General features: G+C 39.9%; 1 protein-coding gene across 1 annotated transcript in view; it reads left to right on the top strand.

The window, feature by feature from the left end:
• Nucleotides 1–16309, top strand: part of fa2h (fatty acid 2-hydroxylase) — an 87707-nt gene extending 71398 nt beyond the window's left edge. The window contains exons 4-7 of the mRNA XM_068049930.1: nucleotides 4457–4563; nucleotides 5237–5409; nucleotides 9156–9408; nucleotides 13583–16309. Of these exons, the coding sequence (XP_067906031.1) occupies nucleotides 4457–4563; nucleotides 5237–5409; nucleotides 9156–9408; nucleotides 13583–13662 (613 nt within the window). The 3' untranslated portion in view covers nucleotides 13663–16309. The remainder of the gene's footprint in view (nucleotides 1–4456; nucleotides 4564–5236; nucleotides 5410–9155; nucleotides 9409–13582) is intronic.
• The last annotated feature ends 4638 nt before the right edge of the window (nucleotides 16310–20947 follow it).

The raw sequence follows: 20947 nt of genomic DNA, 5'->3' as shown, positions 1-20947 counted from the left end.
TGTTTTTTTAAGGTGCCTGCCAACTTGCTATGTATTTGCATGCAATTATTGCATGCTGTTTAGCATGCTGCTACCATTTTGAATTTTTTTTTTTTTAAATCACTTTTGGACTACAGTGTGTACTGCAATGGAAGGTCATAAAAATCATTTATGGCACAGGAGGAGACCATTCGGCCCATCGAGTCTATGCCGGCTCTCTGTGGAGCAATCCAGTCAGTCCAACTCCCCTGCTTGATCCCCATGGCCCTTCAAGTGCCCATCCAATTTCCTTTTATCATTGTTTCTGCTTCCTCCACCTTTTGTCGACAGCGAGTTTCAGGTCACTGCCACTTGCTGCGTTTTTTTTTAAAAAGTTCTCCCTCACATTTTCTCTATCCCTTGACCCAAACCTGCAGTTTGTGTCCCCTAGCCCTTTTCATCTGGTGACTATTGTGTAATTTGTTCAAGTACAAAGTCTGATTGTAAGAGGGCATAGAAACTGTAATGAGCTATGAATGGGCCAATCATAGATTTTTAAAATGGTGTGTCGTGGAGAGAGGATCATGGTTTTCTAGTGTGAGCTTAATATCCACCATTTATTGCCCAGAGTCATGAAGTTAGTTAAATGGCCTGTTTACGCTCTCCTTCTGTAGGTTCACCATTTAAAAAAAAAATCCAGGAACAACAAAAGGTGCTGTCAAAAATGTAATTTCATTTAACGTAATGAATGTCAGCACTGTAGTGAACACTTTTTTTTTTGCTTTCTTCCTCTACCCACCAACCCCACCACCCCACACCCCCAAAATCCCCCAGTTTGCAGTTCTAACTTGCCCTGTTGAAACCCCAGGGACCCGTATATCTGACAGTGGACTTAATTAATGAAAAAAGTAATGATCCAAACAGTGGTATGAACAAATTGTCAATTGATGTTTACTTGGTTTAGTCTACAGTGAATTTAGCTTTGATCCAATGGAAATCCGCTTTTATTTGTCAGCTTCGATGCATTCGTGTACAATACTGTTCCCCACTTAAGTTGTCATTAACAATTCAAATAAACATATGTAACATATCAAGTGCCATTAAAGAGAATGAAAATTGAATTATTACTGTGCTTTAAGTCAGTGTCGCGTACAAATGACATTTGTCGTCCAGCAAGGCAAGAGGTATTAACAATCGTTGCTCCCTGTATGTTGCTGCCATGTGGGGTATCTTGGTCAAGTAGTCCTCTTTTTGTTATCCTGAGTCACAGCTACATTTTCTTTCCTCTCCTGCTATATGGGCAAAGTGTCACGCTTTTTCCCCTTTTTGAGGTTTTTGTACTTTAGTTCTATAGTCAGCTATTTAGAGTGTTTTGTTTTCCAAAATGTAATTGTTTTCTAATGTAATCTATATGTTCCAAAGCTGTTGCACCTTCTGCTGCGACATTGTTTGTTTTCATGTTCAAAGTATCAGCCATACCTTCTGATCATTTGAGTTCTCTTCTGATGAATTGGATAATCAGGATCTTTGTCGCTGATGCATCCAGCACTTGGTTGCACCTCCTATTCATGATTTTCGGAAGCCTGGTCCAGTTTCAACCAAAGGACCCCATTACGGTGGTTTTGGTTCCTCCAGAATTGACTTTGTTGAATCTCAAGTTCCGCTTTTAAGAAGCGTAGCTCAATTCCGGTCAGGAAGATGGGACCAATTGGGAATTGCCTAAAGAAAAAAGTGGTATTGAGTCATAATACACAATGCTACAAAGTTTGGATAGAGATTTTACTTTCTCTGAGTGCTCAAGCTTCAATTTAAAGCTGTTCAGTGCAATAACTTTTTCCTGGTGCTGTTGAATATTGGATTTCACAGGCAATACCATCAAACTTGGTGCAGCCATTAACCCTCCTTTGCAGTTTCCAGAAGCTCCATTCTGATGAAGATCCTATCAGAATTTGTTCAAAACTCTTAGGTGCACAGTTAGCATCAGTCAGTCTTCCCATTTCCATAAACATACGGTGTACTCATATTTCAATATCACTCTTGGTTCATAAGAGTTCATTGTCTTCTTGGTTTGATCTACTTTAGTTAATAAGGTCACATCTCAATTTTAACAAAAAAAGATTTTAGTTCTAAAGAAATGTGGCAAGATCTTACTTCCTACCATATGCTGCTTTTATTTAAAAGAATTTAAAAGAAATGCCATTTTGTGCACACAACTTTAGTAGTTTAAAATGTAATACATGACAAGTGCTTCTTATATGAAGAAAGCATCACAAGTCTCTGGCTAAATCATTAATTAGGTTGTTAGTTTCATCAACTCGTGTTTCTTATTGGTCAGGAGCTACCAGAAAAAAGCTTGAGCCTATTCTTTGAGCCCTATGATTTTGTCTACAAAATGCAGACTTGATGCTTTCTGTATGACTGTAGTTTAGAATAATTCATGGTGATAAGCATTATGGTCTTAGTCTGGCAGCCCGAATTTGCTAAGTGCAGTTGTGCATTTTGGGGGTATCAGTGCTTCAAGGTAATGTGACAAAAGTGAAGCCAGTCTTAGTTGAGAGGAGATTTGATAGAGGTATTCAAAATCATGAGGGGTCTGGACAAAGTGGATAGGGAAAAATCATTCCCACTTGTGAAAGGATTGCAAATGAGAGGACACATTAAAGTGACTGGCAAAAGAAGCAAAAACGACACAAGGGAGATCTTTGTGCAGCGAATGGTTAGGATCTGGAATGCACTGCCTGAGTGTGTGATGGAGGCTAAAGGGCTGCTCAGGTCGGGGGAAAAGAACCCGACCCGAACCCAACCGATGCACAGTGGACCCGAGCCCGGCCCGGGTCCCTCCAATTTCGCCCTGAGCCCGACCTGACCATCCCTTTACTTACCTTCTGACTGGGAAGCTCCACGAAGCTGCAGCGCATGCGAAGTGATGTCATTCACTTGCTCACTGTGCAGACTCCGTTTCGTCCCAGACTCCCAGCTCGGGTAAGTTATTTTTAATACTTGCCGGCAGAGCGCTTACCATGTCTGTCCAGCCTGACCTGAACCAAACCCAACACATCTGGTCGGGTAGCAGGCCTTTAATGGAGGTAGGTTCAGTCAAGGCATTTGAAAGGGAAGAAGACGGAGGAATGGCAGTAGGTGAATTGCTCAGTTGGTGCAGACACGATGGCTGATGGCCTCCTTTTGCACTGTAACAATTCTGTGAAGATTTAGCTAGTCATTGGCTTCAATCATATTACATAAGGGATCAAAAACCAGCTTTACACGCAGTCATGTACTAACTAATTTGATACAGGTTGGATGTTTGTCTTTGTGTCTGATTATATTAGGGGTCAGGCAAGCTATTCATCTAAATTTACTATTGACCGGTAGCAAACATAATTCAACATGAGGAAAGAACAAGTGCGAAGACTAATTGTACAGAATTCTGATGAGAGTTAAAGGGGCTATTGCAGATATTTCAGAAAATTGCCAACACTAATAAAAACAATAGACCAAATGCTGGAAACCTAAAATTAAAAACAGTAATCTTTATACATAGCGGCTCAGTCGACATAAGTAAATCTAAGATCTGGTTGTGATGTTTGTTTTAGCTGTCTATCATTCATCAGAACAGCTGACACAATGCATACCTTCATTGCCATTTTACCAGTTATCTGGCTGCATTAGCAGGGGACAGAGCACAAATCAAATGAAGTATTGTTTCTGAATGAGACATTGTTCAGGCATTTGGAGCAGTGTTGGCAATTCTAGCTATGTAATCGGCAGAATATTTATTGCCTGAGAGTATAGAGATGAGCAGCATCAATGATTCTGGTTATCCATGATATAAGTTATGGTGGAAGGTTAAAGAAACTGGGTTCAGTTCCCTTGAAAGAGATTTCAAATATCAAACTTAATCTATTAATCTTATAAAGAGAATTGACCATAAATGGGCTCAAAGGTCAGGAGCAAGATGGTGAATTTGGCATAAACTTTTCCAATCAACAAAGTAATGAAGTAAGTTACGAGACAGTAGAAGTGGGCTCGGACAGATCTGAAGACGATTGTAAGTTTTTTTTTTAATAGTGAGGCAAAAGATGAAGAATTTTTGAACTTGAACACAAAAATACTTAGGATATTATATTCTAAAATCAATTCATCTAAAATCAATTCAACTAAAATGCTTGTGACCACCATTGTCACGGAAATCCCAGTGACGACGTTGCATTTTCCTCTGGTAGTTGAATTAATAGTGTGTGTGTGAGACATAATTTAATGGGGAAAGCACCTGACCAAGGTAGCTCCTCTGAACGAAACGCTGCTAAAGGTAGCATGTCCTCTGATGTGCATTTCTTTGTGAAGGTCAATCTACATTGGATTAAATGAGGAAGATGAAATGTACGGTGGGTAACCTAGCATGCTCTACACAATACCATCTGTTCTGGGTCCATTTCACTTTAGCAAGCAGTTAGTTGTTGAACTGAAGACTTTTTTTCATTCTGTGGTCTCTCTGCAGGTATGTGGTACCTTTGGTTTGGACTCCCTTGGTGATTTTCTTTAGTTGGTACTACTACACTGAGCTGGCCGAAGGCAAAACTCTGCTTTTCACATCCATTACATCAGGTATTCCAGCAGTTTCAGGATAGCAAGTATCTTAAATTGTGCAACAAAATGTAATTCTTAATGATGCTTGGTCAACTTTTGATATGTTCTCACCTTCCCCTTCCAAGACTATTACCAATGAAGTAACATAGATTTGAAAATTATGTAAATGCTTACCAGCTATATCCAAATCATGCATTACTATCTTCTGACAGAAGAGAAGTGCACAGATTTGTGCTCAAGACTTTATGCATAGCAAGTTCTCCAAGAGGCATGGTGCTAAAATTGAATGATTCCTCTGCAAGGAGGGGAAAGTTCAAAGTATGAGTGGATTGATGCGCACGTTTTTGTGTGCTTGTGTCCAATTACAAAACAGCATTGGCAGCAGCCCGCCTAGCCTTTTGACCAGGAATTTGGTGCTGGAGGGGTGTGGGATGGTGAGGTTGGTTTGGGGGAGGAGAGGCAATATCTGCATATACTTCATTAATGCTTTAAGGATATAAAGAAACTGATCATAACTTGGAGCTATCGAAGTTTCTAACTTCACAGTAATCTTTAAAATTTTTAATAGATCAATTGTCGAGTCATCTGGCCTTGCTTAGTGTGGGTGATCATGAATATGGAAATGTGCTATAGGGACTGAAATCTGGTAGATGAGCAATGATTCACTAATGGTTTCTCTCTCTCTCTGTAGAATACTCCATCCCTGTCCACAAGTACTGCTTCCCCTTTTTATTCTTGTTCGGAATGTTTCTGTGGTCCCTGGTTGAATATCTGATCCATCGGTACCTTTTCCATATGAAACCACCAGCCAGCAATTACTACCTCATCACTCTTCACTTTATGCTTCATGGGCAGCACCACAAGGTGATTGGATAGACACCTGTATGATCTGAAGTTATAAGTTGGGCAATTTATATTCAAATCCTTTTAACCTTATTTTCAGATGTTCAATTTGACATTGCATCTAATACACAAGTGGGTTTATAAATCTAATCTTTTTCATTGTTGAAACAACTTATGGCATCTGTACACATTTCTGTAGTGAAACATTTTTAACAGGCACTTAACTCTTTCATAAGAGCACAGTATTTTTTTAGTTAACAAATCTCAGTCTCTAACTAGATCACTGACTGGCATGATGATTCTATCCTGGCAGTTTCTATACTCTGTGGCATTGACAGTCACTTAAACTGGTTGTCAAAATATGGACCTGTGGTGGAAGCAGCAATTCTACTGCACTACCATTGTGATTATTGGTGGGAGAGTGCAAGCTTCACAGCTAGTTTCTATTGTAAATGGTGTAAAGTTAAATTGTACAGTTTTTATTCAATGCCGTTTATATGAAACCACAAATTAAACAATCTTCAAATATTTTCCGATAATTAGAGGTGGACAAAATAGCCAATCTGCTTGTTTCTCTATCCCTTCCTCATGCTTTGAGTTGTAGCTAAACGCTATTAAAGCATCCGATGTAGATTCATTTGCATACGTTTGCCAAATCTAAAAAAATTTGGTGCATTTCAAAAGAGCAGCCCTACTTTATAAGCATTAATTGTAGCCCTGTGATGTAGTGCATCTTATACAGCAGTAAGGCTAGTAAAAGTATTGCTTTTTTTTTTACTTTATAAAATATAGTGGAAGATTTTTGTAAATATTATACACTTTAATATTTTAACTAATGGTTAACACTTAAGTGTACATGAATGTTGACCAAATAAAAGCAAACCCCCAATTTATATTTGACGACATAAGTAACTGCTGTTAAGAAATGTCCTCACATTGTCACTTTTGAAAGTTTCTACCATTGTATTGGGCTTCATTCCGAACAGCATCCTTAAGTTTCTTTCCTCCAGTCAGATGTAATCCTGAAGACCCTGCAGGCAGGGACATTGATCTTTTCTTGTGTTTTTGTTTCCCAAAGTATAGAAATCCTGTAAAAGGTGTTGAAAGCTTAATATATTTTTGAGCTGATAACATTTGAAAGCCATCAAACAATGATTATGTTCTGAACCTTAGAACAGACTAATTCAGTGCTGTTACCAGGCAGACTGAGTCCACTCTGCACCCACTCCTGGCCTTGACATCTGTGCCAATAGCATCTCCTATATGCAGGATTTTAACAATTATGCTGTTCAGTATATGATCATGATCAAAGTATGATCTACCTTTTTTTTTTGGTCCATCATTCACCAATTGTCATTTATTCTCCATCCTTTTTTTAAAAAAAAATATATATCATATATTGTGACAAGAGAAAAAAGACTAAGGGCCTGTTTCATGATATTGAAACCCTGAAAGTCCAATCTTACATTTCTGTACTAGATTCCAGAGATGTGTTTTGTATTTGTGATTTGGGGTGGGGGGAGGCAGTGGTGTAGTGGTAATGTCATTGGACTGGGGACATGGGTTCAAATCCCACCACATCAGATGGTGAAATTTGAATTCAATTAATCTGGGAATTAGAAAGCTAGTCTAAAAACCCATCTGATTCACTAATGTCCTTTTTAGGGAAGGAAATCTGCTGTCTTTACCTCGTTTGGCCTATGTGTGACTCCAGACCCACAGCAATGTGGTTGACTCTTAACTGCCCTCTGAAATGGCCTAGCAAGCCTCTCTGTTCAAGGGCAATTAGGGATGGGCAACAAATGCTGGCCTAGCCAGAAATGCCCACATCCTACAGACAAATAAAGTTCTCCAATTGGCAGTAACATCTCAGTTTCTTTTTCCAGATTGATAGGTTCATATAAATTCATATGGAATTTTTCCTTCCTTATCCTCTTGGCACATTGTTTGCACATTGCTCTTTTGGCGATGGGTGATTTCCGACTTGATGGCCATTATACACGTGTCCTGATTTTTTTTGTTTGTAATTGAAGTCAGTGGATATGAAAATCATAGTTTGTCTGATATGATCCATTTTGTACTATCACCCAGAAGTTAAAACGACTGCCTTTAATTGTGAGAAGTCCTAAACAGTGTCATATTTTATGCCCCTCAATCAGTTCCAGCATCATTGCTAGGAGTGCAGCACACTCTCTGCTCCCCAGTATTATGGGGCTTATTGAAAATTACATTAATTGTGCTTGAGACAGTTTACTTTAAAGTTATCAAGTTGGTGAGCTTTTAACACCTTGTGGTAGAACCATCATATTTCACTTTTAGGGTTATGCTTGGACATAAATTGTTGGATAAAATATTGTTGACTTTATACAAAAAGTTTCCATGCCACCACATTTGAGATTGCATGGCAATTTGGTACTTGGACTTTAATGCTTGTTTAATGGGATAAAGAGACACAGATTGGCAGTTATCTGTTTCGTTTGATAAAAGTTTAGGTAGCCCTGTTGCCACATGTGCACCAGAATGCATGTCTTACAAGCTCATTCCAAGATTGTGCAACTTCATTCCAGTCACGTAGGCAGCTTTGTACTCTGTTGTAATGACTGCCTTGTGACATTGGAACCTTGAGGATAACAATAACATACAATTAGAATTAAGCTACAATTTCCTGAACCCACACCCAAAGTATCGACCATATTTTGAGGTGCCAAAGGTATGTGGAAGATTTTTTCATGTTGAGATCTTCCTCATTTTTTTCTGTGCTGTTTGCTTTGGAATGCTTGGCTATCACATTTTAATTTGTTTAACCAGAACTTACAATGCAGTTGCCTGCACCATACTAAAGACTATGGGCAGGGCATTTGCAGTATGGAACTGGTGAAGATCACAGGTTTCTCCCTGATTTGTGTGAAGTACTGAAAGTGGCTTTTAATAATGATTACTGCCCTCCAATACTAAATGTAACAATGTTAAACTACTTCTAAAGATTGGGGAAAACTGTTCTGAAGATTGTGGCATAGAAGAGAAGGAATTTGGGTAGAAAGTGCTCCTGCTGTTTTTTTTAAAGTCTTCAATTTAGTAATTTCTGTTTGTCATGGAGATTGTTTTAGACTTCTGCCTACACTATGTGCTGCTCCAACACTGGTGTACAATGCACCACAGACATCACTTGTTACAGCCTGGATACTGGTCCTGTCATGCCCGAGCCTACACATTTTAGAGCTAGCTTGGATATAGATCGTCTATCAGGAAGACCAATTCATTTTCTTTAAAATGAGGGTATGTTTGTGCTAAGGGTTCTTCTTTTTTCTACCCTACTCTCTCCCTCTCCCCCTTCCCCTCTAATGCAGAGAAGCTTTTGTTTACTGGTTTGTTTGACCAAAGATTTTCACTTTCTGGCTATATAGTTTAGTGATTGGGGCACCATTCTATAAAGGAAAACTTGTGTATCAAGGGTTTCACTATTTTGCAAATTTCTTTCCCTTTTTTTTTTACTGCACAACCCCGACCCCAATTGTATCACAAAGTAAATATTGTGACCCAGGTTGAAAATTGCTGTCGTCCTCCTTTTTATAAAGCTGTGAAACTTGCATGTTCTGCGTGCTCTTGATGCTGAAACCTATCTATGCAGGTCTTTAGCTCTTAACAGCACTAGTTTTTATGTTGCTAAATTAAGAGTTGAAGATTGGGAAGTTATGTTCCATGAAAATTGTACGCCTAAGCAAACCTGTCAAGTAAATACTTAAATGTATTCTCTTTCCTCTCTGCAGTCTCCATTTGATGGTTCACGTTTGGTCTTCCCACCTGTTCCAGCATCACTCGTTGTAGCATTGTTCTTGGCTGCTTTTCACTTCTTTGCTCCAGGAGCAGTCGGCAAGTCTATCTTTGTTGGAGGTCTATGTGGCTACGTTATCTATGATATGATACATTATTATCTACATTATGGATCTCCAAAGAAGGGCAGCTACCTCTATGGACTTAAAGCATACCATGTTAAGCATCATTTTGAACACCAAAGATTAGGTACATGCAACTAGTTTGACATTTTTATATTTAATATTGGAAACAGCTGAATTAACAAACTGTTGCTCCTTTTTTCCCTCTTGTGTCCAAATAATCAATTGTTTCTGTTCCTTGCAAGAGATGTGAGGAAAGCCCAAGCGGAGGAGTGTATTAACCCTTTAAAGTATGGAACTTATTTTTAAACTGCCCACATGAGTTTGCAGGTTCACACTCCACTCCAGGATTTCGGTCTACAATCTACGCTAGCATTTTCATGCAGTACTTAAAGGAGTGCTATATTCTGAAGAGGCAGCAATCTTTCTGAAGCTTTTGGTATTCTTCAATGCTTATTTGAACCAAGTTGAGGAGCTGTGTTTCCTCCTGGATTTTCTGTCCAATATTCTGCCATCAGCCCACCTCTGTTCTTCTTCCTTCCTGCCCCCCACCTGGACCCCCAAAACCACCACTCCTCAACCAGGACTGGCCAAAACAATTTAATTTCAAAAGATAATCGAGTTGAAACAGTGGCCCAAAATTTGCAGTCAGTGGTGAAACAATGGTGCCCACCAGCGTTCCCTCTAAGCTGCCTGGCTGTGCAGCAACCTGAAAGTCCCTACACAGGCCATACACTAGTTAGCCCCCTTTAAATTACTGTGTGCGCAGCCACACAAACATTTGAAGGGGCCGCACACCTAAAGAAATTGCCTGCCGGCTCAAAAATAAAATAATTAGCGGGAATGTTGGTGCTTACCACTGACCTGACTTCTAAGAGCTGCCCACCTAGATTTAGCAATCTTTGGTGTGACTTTCCGCTTGCCCAATGCCTGTTTCAAATCTGCTGCCAAGTCAAAGGGATCTCCAGGCATGCAGCAGCAATGATGTCAGTAATCACATTCCCACAGACAGTAAACCAGGAAGTTAAAAGCACTGAATCTCAACTTTTAAATTTATAAGTGAAATGATTGATTGGATTAAGATAGCAGTTAAAGTAAAGATATTTTAAAATGTGTGGAACTTTTGTAACAAATGGAGAAATTTGACATTCCACAAATATAAATTAGCTTTTCAGAGCAGTGAGGGAGTTTAGCAGTAATTATCTTCGTACACCATTTTAAAAATCCAGGTGCACCTCATTTTACAAGGTGTAACTTTTTCACAGTATTTACAGTGAGTCTAACAGTGTAGGAATAGAAGCTCTCATCCGTTCAAAGATTTCCCATTGACTGCTGTCTGGGGTTGGGGCCAGTGGGTGGGTACCTCAACAGTGCACATCTGGAAAAGCATAGAAGAATCACTGACCACAATTTCTGCATTATTCCGCACATGGGCGGACTCCTGAAGTTGCTGTCAGTTTCAGTGGAATAATGACACTCAGCATTGACAGTATCTGGGCCACTATGTGACATAAGGTAGGATGCAAACATCCATCGGAGGGAAAGATGCCAATTCTGGAAAATGCTACCTGTTTTACCTTTTGGAGCCCAATGTTGAGTATAACAAACTTCAGAGTAAAAGCTGCCTGTACTCTGCCCTGACAATGTGCCTTAATCCCAGTTTTGGACAATCCCATACTACATTAACATGAGATGCATTTGAGGTAATCTTTGTGACTTGGTTTAATGCTGAGGAGTTAGTTTTCTTCCTGCTGAGTTCAAGCTATGCAACCCCATTTCTGTACTGCCAACCATCGCTTGTCTCCCACCTCAATGTACTGTGCTTTTATCGTTCACCCATACCCATTGAGAGTTCGTAAGCAGCCTTTCATCAGTTGTCACAGTACATATTACTCTTGTTTAAAGCATATGGGGTAAGCAAACTCCCATGTAAAATAAATTGAGTTCATAATCATAGCCAAAACTAACTTTTTTTGTTTGGCTACCTTTTTTTTTAAAGCAAGGAAAATGCATAGCTGAGATTTGAGTGCAATATTAGTGGTAATGAGGCCAGCAGTTTGCTTAAAACAGCAAATAGCTGCTCCCTGCAAGCTGAACCTCTCCTGTGAACCCCTGCTTAAATCCTTGAAGGAAATTGATGCTTGTCAGGAGATCATAAGTCTACTGCATCATAGAAATTGCAGACATGACGTTTCCCTTGTATTTCCACGTATTGTCAACAATTATTCTGACCTCAAATGGGTGTGTGACTTCCTCAGCTTATCCTAATATGTCCAACCAGAAAGAGACATGTACAATTTCCCCCCACCCTACCCTCTCCAAATCATAGCATCCAACTGATTTCTTGAATAAAGATTTTTGCCTCCTACTCTACCTTTAGGCTATTCCAAGTGCTGATCACTCTCTGAACAAATTGTTCCAAAATTCACCTTTTACCAGTTTCAGCTGTTGGATCCATGTCCTATCCTTATGGCTTACCTTGAAGTGATAATCTAGATTTACCTCTTTATACCATTTAATATCATATATACTTCTGTAAGATGTCCTCAATAACCTCCTTCCCTCGTGTTCTCTCTCAGCCATGCAAATGTGTGACTGCACAGCAATTGGGAATGTGCCATGTGAGGACAAAAAGGCTGTGCACAGCCAACGTTCCCTTTAAAATTGGCACATGGCTGTGCATGTGCACATCTTTAAGAGACTGTGCAGTGCAACAAGCTGGCTGTACACAGCAAGCAGAAGTTAAAGGAAGCATTGCTTATGACCAATCTTCTAACTTTGGGGTTCACCTTTTTTGGCACTTTTTTTTGTCTTCAAACCCTGAATGTTTGTCTTGCACAAAACTGTGCACTGTACTTTAGGTGTGGTTTGATCAGAGCATTATGCAATTTTGCTATGACATCCAATGACTTGTCCACTGAGTTTAGCAAAATAGTTCAGCATTGTTAATTTCTTTGTTTCATGAGTCCGCTGATTAAATCCAATACCCCAGATCTTTCAAACATGGTTTGAAGCTAGTTCTATACCAGTCTAGGTATGTACCAGCATCCCCACTTTTTTTTTCCTTTGTGCAGTAACTTGCCCTTGTTTCAATAATTTTCTGCTTCTGTGGCATTTAGAATACGTACTTTTCAAAGAAAAATGGTTTGACAGACTAAATTTATCCTTAGCAGTATGCGAGATACATCCTCACTTGTTCTCCTGCCCAGTTTGTTAATATAGCAAACACCTGTTTTTGGCCGACTTTGTAAATTCATGTTGCGGTTGAAAATCCCGTGAAAGTTGTCTTTATGGGAGGCCCTACTTTCTCAAATTATCAAACTGTTTCTAAATTTGACGGTCCTGGGATGCTTTTAGTGTCTCTCTATTCCAGCAGTATTTTGAAGTTTATTTTGAGGGTTTTAGTTTCAACACAGATCAAGAAACTGGTATGAATCCTTGCCTTTGCTGAGGGGGTTAGGTGGAAGAGGAGAAATGTGCTTGCCTAACCTTCATGGCCTGATTTATGGGCAAGGTGGAACTGGCATTGCCAGTCTAAATTTAGAAGGGAACAGAGGGACACCATCCAAATGTGTGTAAAATGTTTAAACAGTTAATACTCCTAGCAGTGCAAAAAAGCTGAAAATAGATCTGAAGATGAAGCAGTAGAATTATTTTCATCCTTTAAGGGGTGAAGTGCATCTCCCAATAGTAAGTGGGGATGCTGGGAAGAGTTTTCCTGAGAATGGACAAGTCTCCCTAGGACTGATCTCGTGCACATGCCTTTTCCAATATCATGTTAAATTAGTCCACCCTTTCCCTGGAGGCAATGGTTTATTCTGTGAAACATTTCCAAGGTGCTGAGCATCTGCTGCAATGAATTTTTTTTTTTTCAATTCTCCACTCCACCCCAAGTGGCCATTCTTCATGTGTCAACCCGGATATTGAATGGCTGCAAGTTAATTGATTCGGCATGGGTGGGGAAATCGTGCACACCACAGCCAAGCCTGATCAGGCCCTCTTTTTATAATCTGCCTGTGTACTTTTTTTATTGGGAGGGGTTGGGGGTTGCTGATGGTGGTCATGAATATAATCAAGGGTGGAATTCCCAACTCTTTCCTCATTATAAAGCCCAGCAAAAGGGTCTAATTGTAGCCAGCTATGGTGAGGATAGTCAAGGGAGTTAGCCTGGAACCTTGCAGTCAGTAAGATGCAGTACCTTCATGTGTTTCTACATGTATCACATTAAAGTTTAATTGGGAATTTATCAGGTGTAATGCAACTTCTAACCTGGATCATTTATTTCTCCTCTCCCATTTTAGGATTTGGAATTACTAGCCAGTTTTGGGATTACCCATTCCATACTGTAATTCCAGAAGAAATATTTGAGAAGAGTCACTGATGTCTACGATTGGTCACCAGATCACACTATTAATGCCTTGTCAATCAGCCAGCCTCTTGAGAATCTCTGTCCAGATACATTCCTACAAATGGCCAGACCCAAGTTCTACAGCTACATGTAGGATTCCTTCTACACCTAGAGAAGGCAAAAAGCTTCACTGTTTTCTGAATTGTCCAAATATTATACCCCAATGTTTTCTAACAAAAGTGCCTGATCTTTGGGAGCTGTATTGCCTGTTGATCAATATTTATTAATTGTTAAATGTATATATTTTGGACCTTGATATCTATAAATCTTGTCAAAGCAATTATGCATTGTAGGAAGTATTAACACTAAAGTTTGAGCTTTTGAATTTTCAGCAGTTTATGGTTAGTAAGTAAAAATGTTAAAGAAAAAGGGAAATCAAGCTGCACAATTTAATTTATCATTCAGGTTTTATTCTGTTTTCCATGTTAGCAGATGTGAGGAACAATGAAACCCTCATTCCAAAGTTTTAACTTCCTTAATATTTTATTGCTTAACTTATCCGACACCTGTACTTCTACTCTCCAATTAAAGCTTTGTCTGCACAAACCATTTCCTTAATGTTGGATTTAGTTAGGGTTTGTAATTTACAAGTGTCATACTATTGCTTTCCAAGTAGTGTGGTTTCCAAACTGGTTGGTGTTCTGTAAATTCTTGAAGTTCGGGTTGTAATGTGATGTTGCTCTACAAACGTCCAGCGAATTTTCATTTTAGTTGCTCATCAAATCCCTCCAGCATTTAGATTGTCTGCCAATTGCTGTGCATTTAATTCAACATCTTTAAATTTCAGACACTTATGCGCCCCATCATGCTTTTTAAGAGTAGCTGCTTTAAATTTACCAGTATTTAATATAAACATGAACTGTAAAGAAAATTTGCCACCGTCTCCACCTTTTTAAGGGCATTAAAAATGCATTTTCCCCACGACACAAATAGAATGAAACTTCTTGAAGAGCTGGTATTGTAGTTTTTGATTCTGCTTCTCTATGGGCAAGGGATATGTGTTGCACAATTATCAATTTGGTTGTTTCACCAGTCAGTTCATGGAACAGTATAGACCAGTGACCCGAAACGTTAACACTGCTTCTCTTTCCACAGATGCTGTCAGACCTGCTGAGTGGTTCCAGCATTTCTTCTTTTTATTTTAGAAGAAAATGTGGAAAGTTTTTAAGCAATGGAGGTTATGGGTGCTGGAAGTGTTGTCTGTTACTATCAAGCAGTAAAAGAATTTTAGGTTTCTGGTGTGGAATGTTTTTCTATGGATGCCTCACTACCCCCGATCCCAGCCCAAAACTTAGCGTTTGATGAAACTTGTTTCTCTTAACATTAGGGTCGTGTAGGTTGAACACTGACTATTATGCTTTGAACGCTGACTATTCTGAATGTAACCCTGGGCTGACTTGTTCCACTGCTTTCTGGGACAGTATGCTGGCTTAACTATGCAGTTAAAGAAATTTCATTTCTACTGTTTTTACTGCAAATATTGACTCATTTATGAATGCTTAAGAGATTCTATATAAGGTGAAATGTAATGTAAATAAAGGTCTGTATATTTTGAAAGTAGTTTTTTTTCCAAATTCTCTTCCCAAGCAATGTTTATAATTCCTTCTGACTAGCATTCTAATACCACAGGTTTTTGACCAAATTCCAGAACCTGAAATGGCATAACTGTTTCAAGGCTTACCTGGCTTGTGAATAAACCCTGGTCAGTCGCCACTATTGGTGGGAGATGCCTGTCAATCAAAATACAATAGGAGTTTTTATATAAAGGCAAAATCTTAAGGATATAAGGCATTAATTTAATACTGTGCCTATACATCGATTTATCATGTACATTTTTGTGCACTAGTCATAGTTTAGAAACTAAGTTCTTGTGTTCTTAGAATCATTGGTGCTTTTATTAAAATAACTACATGATTGTTCAAACTCGAGCCAGGCCCCTAGGTCTGACAGTTATCTAATTTCCTTTGCAAAATAGGTGTCAGCTATGGTGGACCAGTGTCTACTGTTTGTTGCTTGCTGTAACATTAAGCTGTAAATTGATTACCATCACTGACAAAGCTAGAATATGAAACCCAAATTAATTGCCAGTTTTCTTGAAGGAAAAATTAAACTGAAGGATTAGCATTCTAAAACCAACCCATCTTTCTTTTACATAATGCTGTTTCCTATCTCGATTCTGATCTTGGGAATAATGTTCCTCACATGTAGAATGTCATGTAAAACAATCTAAAATGTAGTGATGCAATTGGACATTATTGAAATGTCTGCTAGGCCTGGTGTGTTTTGGATATGTGAGCTTTTTATATACAAACAATTATGAACTCAGTAACTGAGGGATGTGGTAAAACTGTCTCACTTGAATGCAACTGTTGGGGTCCTGTGAAACTGTTTAAATTGCTGAGTGGAATGTACCCCATATACAGCATTGCCCTAGGAATTCAAAATGTAGAATCTTGTGTAATGTTGAATTTATATCTGCAGCATTGTATCAAATTGCTTTTTATGATAAATTTCTAGTTTACAAAATGAGCAAAATTGAGGCCTATAAAGAATTTTGTTGCAGAATGCTAACTTGTGACCATAAAACTAATTGATCTACCAAGCACTGAGTTGTCAGACTGCAGTTCATTTCCATTTATCTGTTTAATAAACTTGCCTTTTGGGACCATAGTAGCGACGAGAGAAGTTGTTGCCTGTTGCCACCAGTTTTGAGGTCATTTTGTTCAACTTCTAAATTAGAAGACAATGCTTAGTAGTTCTGCTTTAATCTCAACTTGAGTATTGAATGTTGTCTTTTTCTCTCCTCTCCAGACCTTTCCCACGAGAAGTAGATGGGAAAATCTGGTGAAAATCATGCTTGAAAATTGAATTGCCTATATGTGGAAAGCTAAGTAAATGATGGGAGTTTAACATGTGCTCTTGAAAGCACTCTTCACATCACAATACTCTGGGAGGAGGGCTTGGGCTTTTTCCTTGTGTTAATCTGAATGGCTATTTCCTTGTTACACATGGTGCTCAAGAACCATTTGAAATAGCTATTGTGTATTTGAGTAGGAGCTGAGGTTACAAAAGCTTTAAAGGAGAAAATGTCCACTGGTGCACTGTTGATGAAGTCAGTTACTGCAGTAAGGTGGGATGACATCTTGGGTTCCTCAAATGAGGCCATGTGCATAGAACTTAAAAACAAAAAGGGGGCAATCACTTGACTGGGAGTGTATTACAGGCCTCCAAACAGTTGGAGACAGGGAGAGACAGAGGAGCAGATATGTAGGCAAATCTGAGGTGTAAAAATAATGTAATAGGGGATTTCAACTTCCCCAATATTAACTGGGATAGTCTTAGTGCAAAAGGCTTAAAGGGGGCGGAATTCTTAAAGCATACAGGAGAGCTTTTTGAGACAGTACGTCGAAAGTCCTACAAAAGAAGGGGCAGTACTGGACCTAATCCTCGGGAATGAAGCCGGACAAGTGTTAGAAGTGTCAGTGGGGGAGCATTTCGGGGATAGTGACCATAACCCGAAGATTTAAGGTAGTAATGGAAAAGGACAAAGATGGACTGGAAATACTGAATTGGGGGAAAGCCGATTTCAATATGATAAAACAGGATCTGGCCAAAGTGGACTGGGAGCAACTACTTGTAGGAAAGTCTACATCAGACCAGTGGGAGTCATTCAAAGAGGAAATTGAGTGTGTTCAGAGCCAACATGTACCTGTTAAGGATAGGACCAACAAGTCCAGGGAACCCTGGATGTCAAGGGATATAGAGGATTTGATCAGGAAAAAAAAAAGAGGCTTATGGCAGATTTGGAGTGCTGAAAACAGCGGAGGCACTAGAGTATATAAAGTGTAGGGTGGCACTTCATTAAAAAAAAAAGCAGCAATTAGGAGAGCGAAGAGGGGACATGAAAAAACACTGGTGGGCACGATAAAGGAAGATCACAATGTGTTTTTATAAGTATATTAATGGTAAGAGGATAACCAGGGAAAGAGTAGGGCCCATTAGGGGACCAACGTGGCAATCTTTGTGTGGAGCCAGAGGACATAGGTGAGGTTTTAAATGATTACTTTTCATCTGTTCACTATGGAGAAGGACGATATAGGTGTAGAGATCAGGGAGGGGGATTGAGATATACTTGAACAACTTAGCATTGAGAGGGAGGAAGTATTAGTTTTATTAGGCTTAAAAGTGGATAAATCCTCAGGCCCAGATGCGATGTATCGCAGACTGTTATGTGAGGCAAGGGAGGAGATAGCAGGGGCTCTGACACAAATTTTCAAATCCCCTTTCACCATAGGAGAGGTACCAGAGGACTGGAGGACAGTGAATGTGGTACCATTATTCAAGAAAGGTAGTAGGGATAAACCAGGTAATTACAGGCCAGTGAGTATCAGTGGTTGGGAAAATATTGGAAAATGTTCTGAGGGACAGGATTAATCTCCACTTGGAGAGGCAGGGATTAATCAGGGATAGTCAACATGGCTTTGTCAAGGGGAGATCGTGTCTGTCTAATTTGATTGAATTTTTTGAGGAGGTGACTAGATGTGTAGATGAGGGTAAAGCAGTAGATGTAGTCTACATGGACTTCAGTAAGGCTTTTGATAAGGTCCTGCATGAGAGATTGGTTAAGAAGTTATGAGCCCATGGGGAAATTTGGCAAATTGGATCCAAAATTGGCTTAGTGGCAGGAGGCAGAGGGTAATGGTCGAAGGCTGTTTTTGCGAGTGGAAGCCTGTGACCGGTGGTGTATTGCAGGGGTCAGTGCTGGGACCCTTGTTTGTAGTGTACTTAATGATTTAGATGAGAATATAGGAGGCATGATCAGTAAGTGCGCAGATGACATGAAAATTGGTGTTGTAAATAGTGAGGAGGAAATCTTTAGATTACAGGGAGATATCGATGGGTTGGTAAGATGGACAGAGCAGTGGCAAATGGAATTTGATCCTGAAAAGTGTGAGGTGATGCATTTTGCGAGGACTAACAAGGCAAGGGAATACACAATGGATGGTAGGACCCTAGGAAGTACAGAGGGTCGGAAGGACCTTGGTGTACTTGTCCATAGATCACTGAAGGCAGCAGCACAGGTAGATAAGGTGGTTAGGAAGGCATATGGGAGACTTGCCTTTATTAGCCAAGGCATAGAATGTAAGAGCAGGGAGGTTATGATGGAGCTATCTAAAATGCTAGTTAGGCCACAACTGGCCAATATGGTGTACAGTTCTGGTCACACATAGGAAGGATGTGATTGCACTGGAGAGGGTGCAGAGGAGATTCACCAGGATGTTGCCTGGGCTGGAGCATTTCAGCTACGAAGAGAGACTGAAAAAGCTAGGGTAGTTTTCCTTGGAGCAGAGAAGGCTGAGGGGGGACATGATTGAGGGGCATTGATGGATTAGATGGAAGAAACTTTTTCCCTTAGTGGAGGGGTCAAGAACCATGGGGCATAGATTTAGGGTAGGGGGCAGAAGATTTGGGGGTGGGGGGGGAGATTTGAGGAAGCATTTTTTCACTGAGGGTGGTTGGAATCTGGAATGCACTGCCTGAAGAGGTGGTGGAGGCAGGAACCCTCACAATATTGAAGTATTTAGATGAGCACTTGAAATGCCATAGTATACAAGGCTATGGGCCAAGTGCAGGAGTATGGGATTAGAATAGTTGGGTGCTGTATGGCCAGCACAGACCCGATGGGCCAAAGGGCCTGTTTCTGTGCTGTATGACTGAGTAGAACGTTCAAGGAGACAGGAATGATAAAATCTGGCAAAGGACCAATTTTCCACTTTCACAAATCCCACCTATGAAAGTAAATTGAGTTGATAGTACAATAGCAAATTGCAATAGATAAAAAGTAGTTTGTTAAAAAGAAAACCTTTTTATTTAGCATCAGCATTTAAAACTGTTCGTGCAGTTTCCGCCTGACCTGCACCACCTGGAATTTCTTTGTACCCTGACTGGGAACTGAGGAAACTGACTCCCAATGGTGAGTGCTAAATGGTAGAGACAACTCCTAGCATTTGGTCTCTGGCCACAGGGCTACAAGATACCTTTCCTACTAGATAGCTGTTGATTCTCGCTGCTTTGGCCAGCAGCCCATGGCTCAGACAACATGTTTGCCTACCTATTGGAGTCCTTTAAAAAGTCTCCTTTGTGACACCCAATCGCCCAGCCAATTCTGAGGAAAGGTTATTGACCTGAAATGTTAGCTTCCTCCTTAGATACTGTCTGACCTGTGCATTTCCAGTATTTTCTGTTTTTATTTGTCTAGTATAATTTAGTCTCTGCAAAATATGAAGGTGTGCTCAATGTTGCCTTCTGAGGAAAGGTCACAGACCTGAAATGTTAACTCTTTCCATAAATACAGTCAGACCTATTTCCAGCATTTTCTCTGATTTCCAGCATTCTCAGTATTTTGCTTTTGTTTTATTGGCAGCTTGCCTGTTCTGTAGAAAGACTTCCAGCAATAACTGTCTCTGACGCGATTGCCCCGTTGGTTTTGATGAAGTGGCAAACTGGGGAGGGGTGAATAGTACATAATCGTAAACCTCTATTTGGCGTATTCCAGAGCCCAGCTCCAACAGTCTCCCTTCTAGGTCCAGTTGTTGAAATCCATCTTCAAAATAAATCCACTTAGTGAGCCCTCGGTTTATGCTCATTGTGGACAGCTCCTGTGGATGGCAATGAAGGCATCGTCAATGTGATTTTTTTTTTGACCATTTCTACTTGCACACTTTTAGTTTTGTTTTATCTCGCTGTTTTAAAGGTTGAGGAATTTTGAAGACTGTGAACGGGATTTTCCATATAGATTTGCTAAATGGGCTTTTGTGTTTTTCTCAGTATCCTGCTACGTGTTAGGACTCCGGTAATTTTTGCATGGAAAGGATTGTAGTATAACTTGCTTTAACTCAAAGCGCACTTTAACCACAATTAACCCCTCGGGTTCCACGTTGCGTTGTGAACTTAAAGTTAACGAAAGATTAATACGCCAAATGCATTTTTTTCCCACCCCAAGAGACCGAAACAGTAAGTAATTCACTTACTTCCAAGTGGTAAACATCTTGTACCCCGTGTTCAGGAGCGTTTTGTTTTGGCTGCCTGACTCTGCAGAGTCGGAATAAAGCCGAATCATAGTGCCGAAAAGCAATCTGCCTTTTAGAAAGGAGTTCGGTAGCTAGTGCCGTGGAGAAGCCTGTTGGGAGAAAGGTTCTGTCTTGCATTGTAAATAACAAACGGGGATTTTTTGAGTTTGAAATTGTGTGCAGGGTGA

This window comes from Heterodontus francisci, chromosome 17 (genome assembly GCF_036365525.1).
Source record: "Heterodontus francisci isolate sHetFra1 chromosome 17, sHetFra1.hap1, whole genome shotgun sequence".
Taxonomy (NCBI): Eukaryota; Metazoa; Chordata; class Chondrichthyes; order Heterodontiformes; family Heterodontidae; genus Heterodontus; species Heterodontus francisci.
Note: the sequence above shows the minus strand (reverse complement) of the source record. Positions and strands in the feature narration are given on the sequence as shown.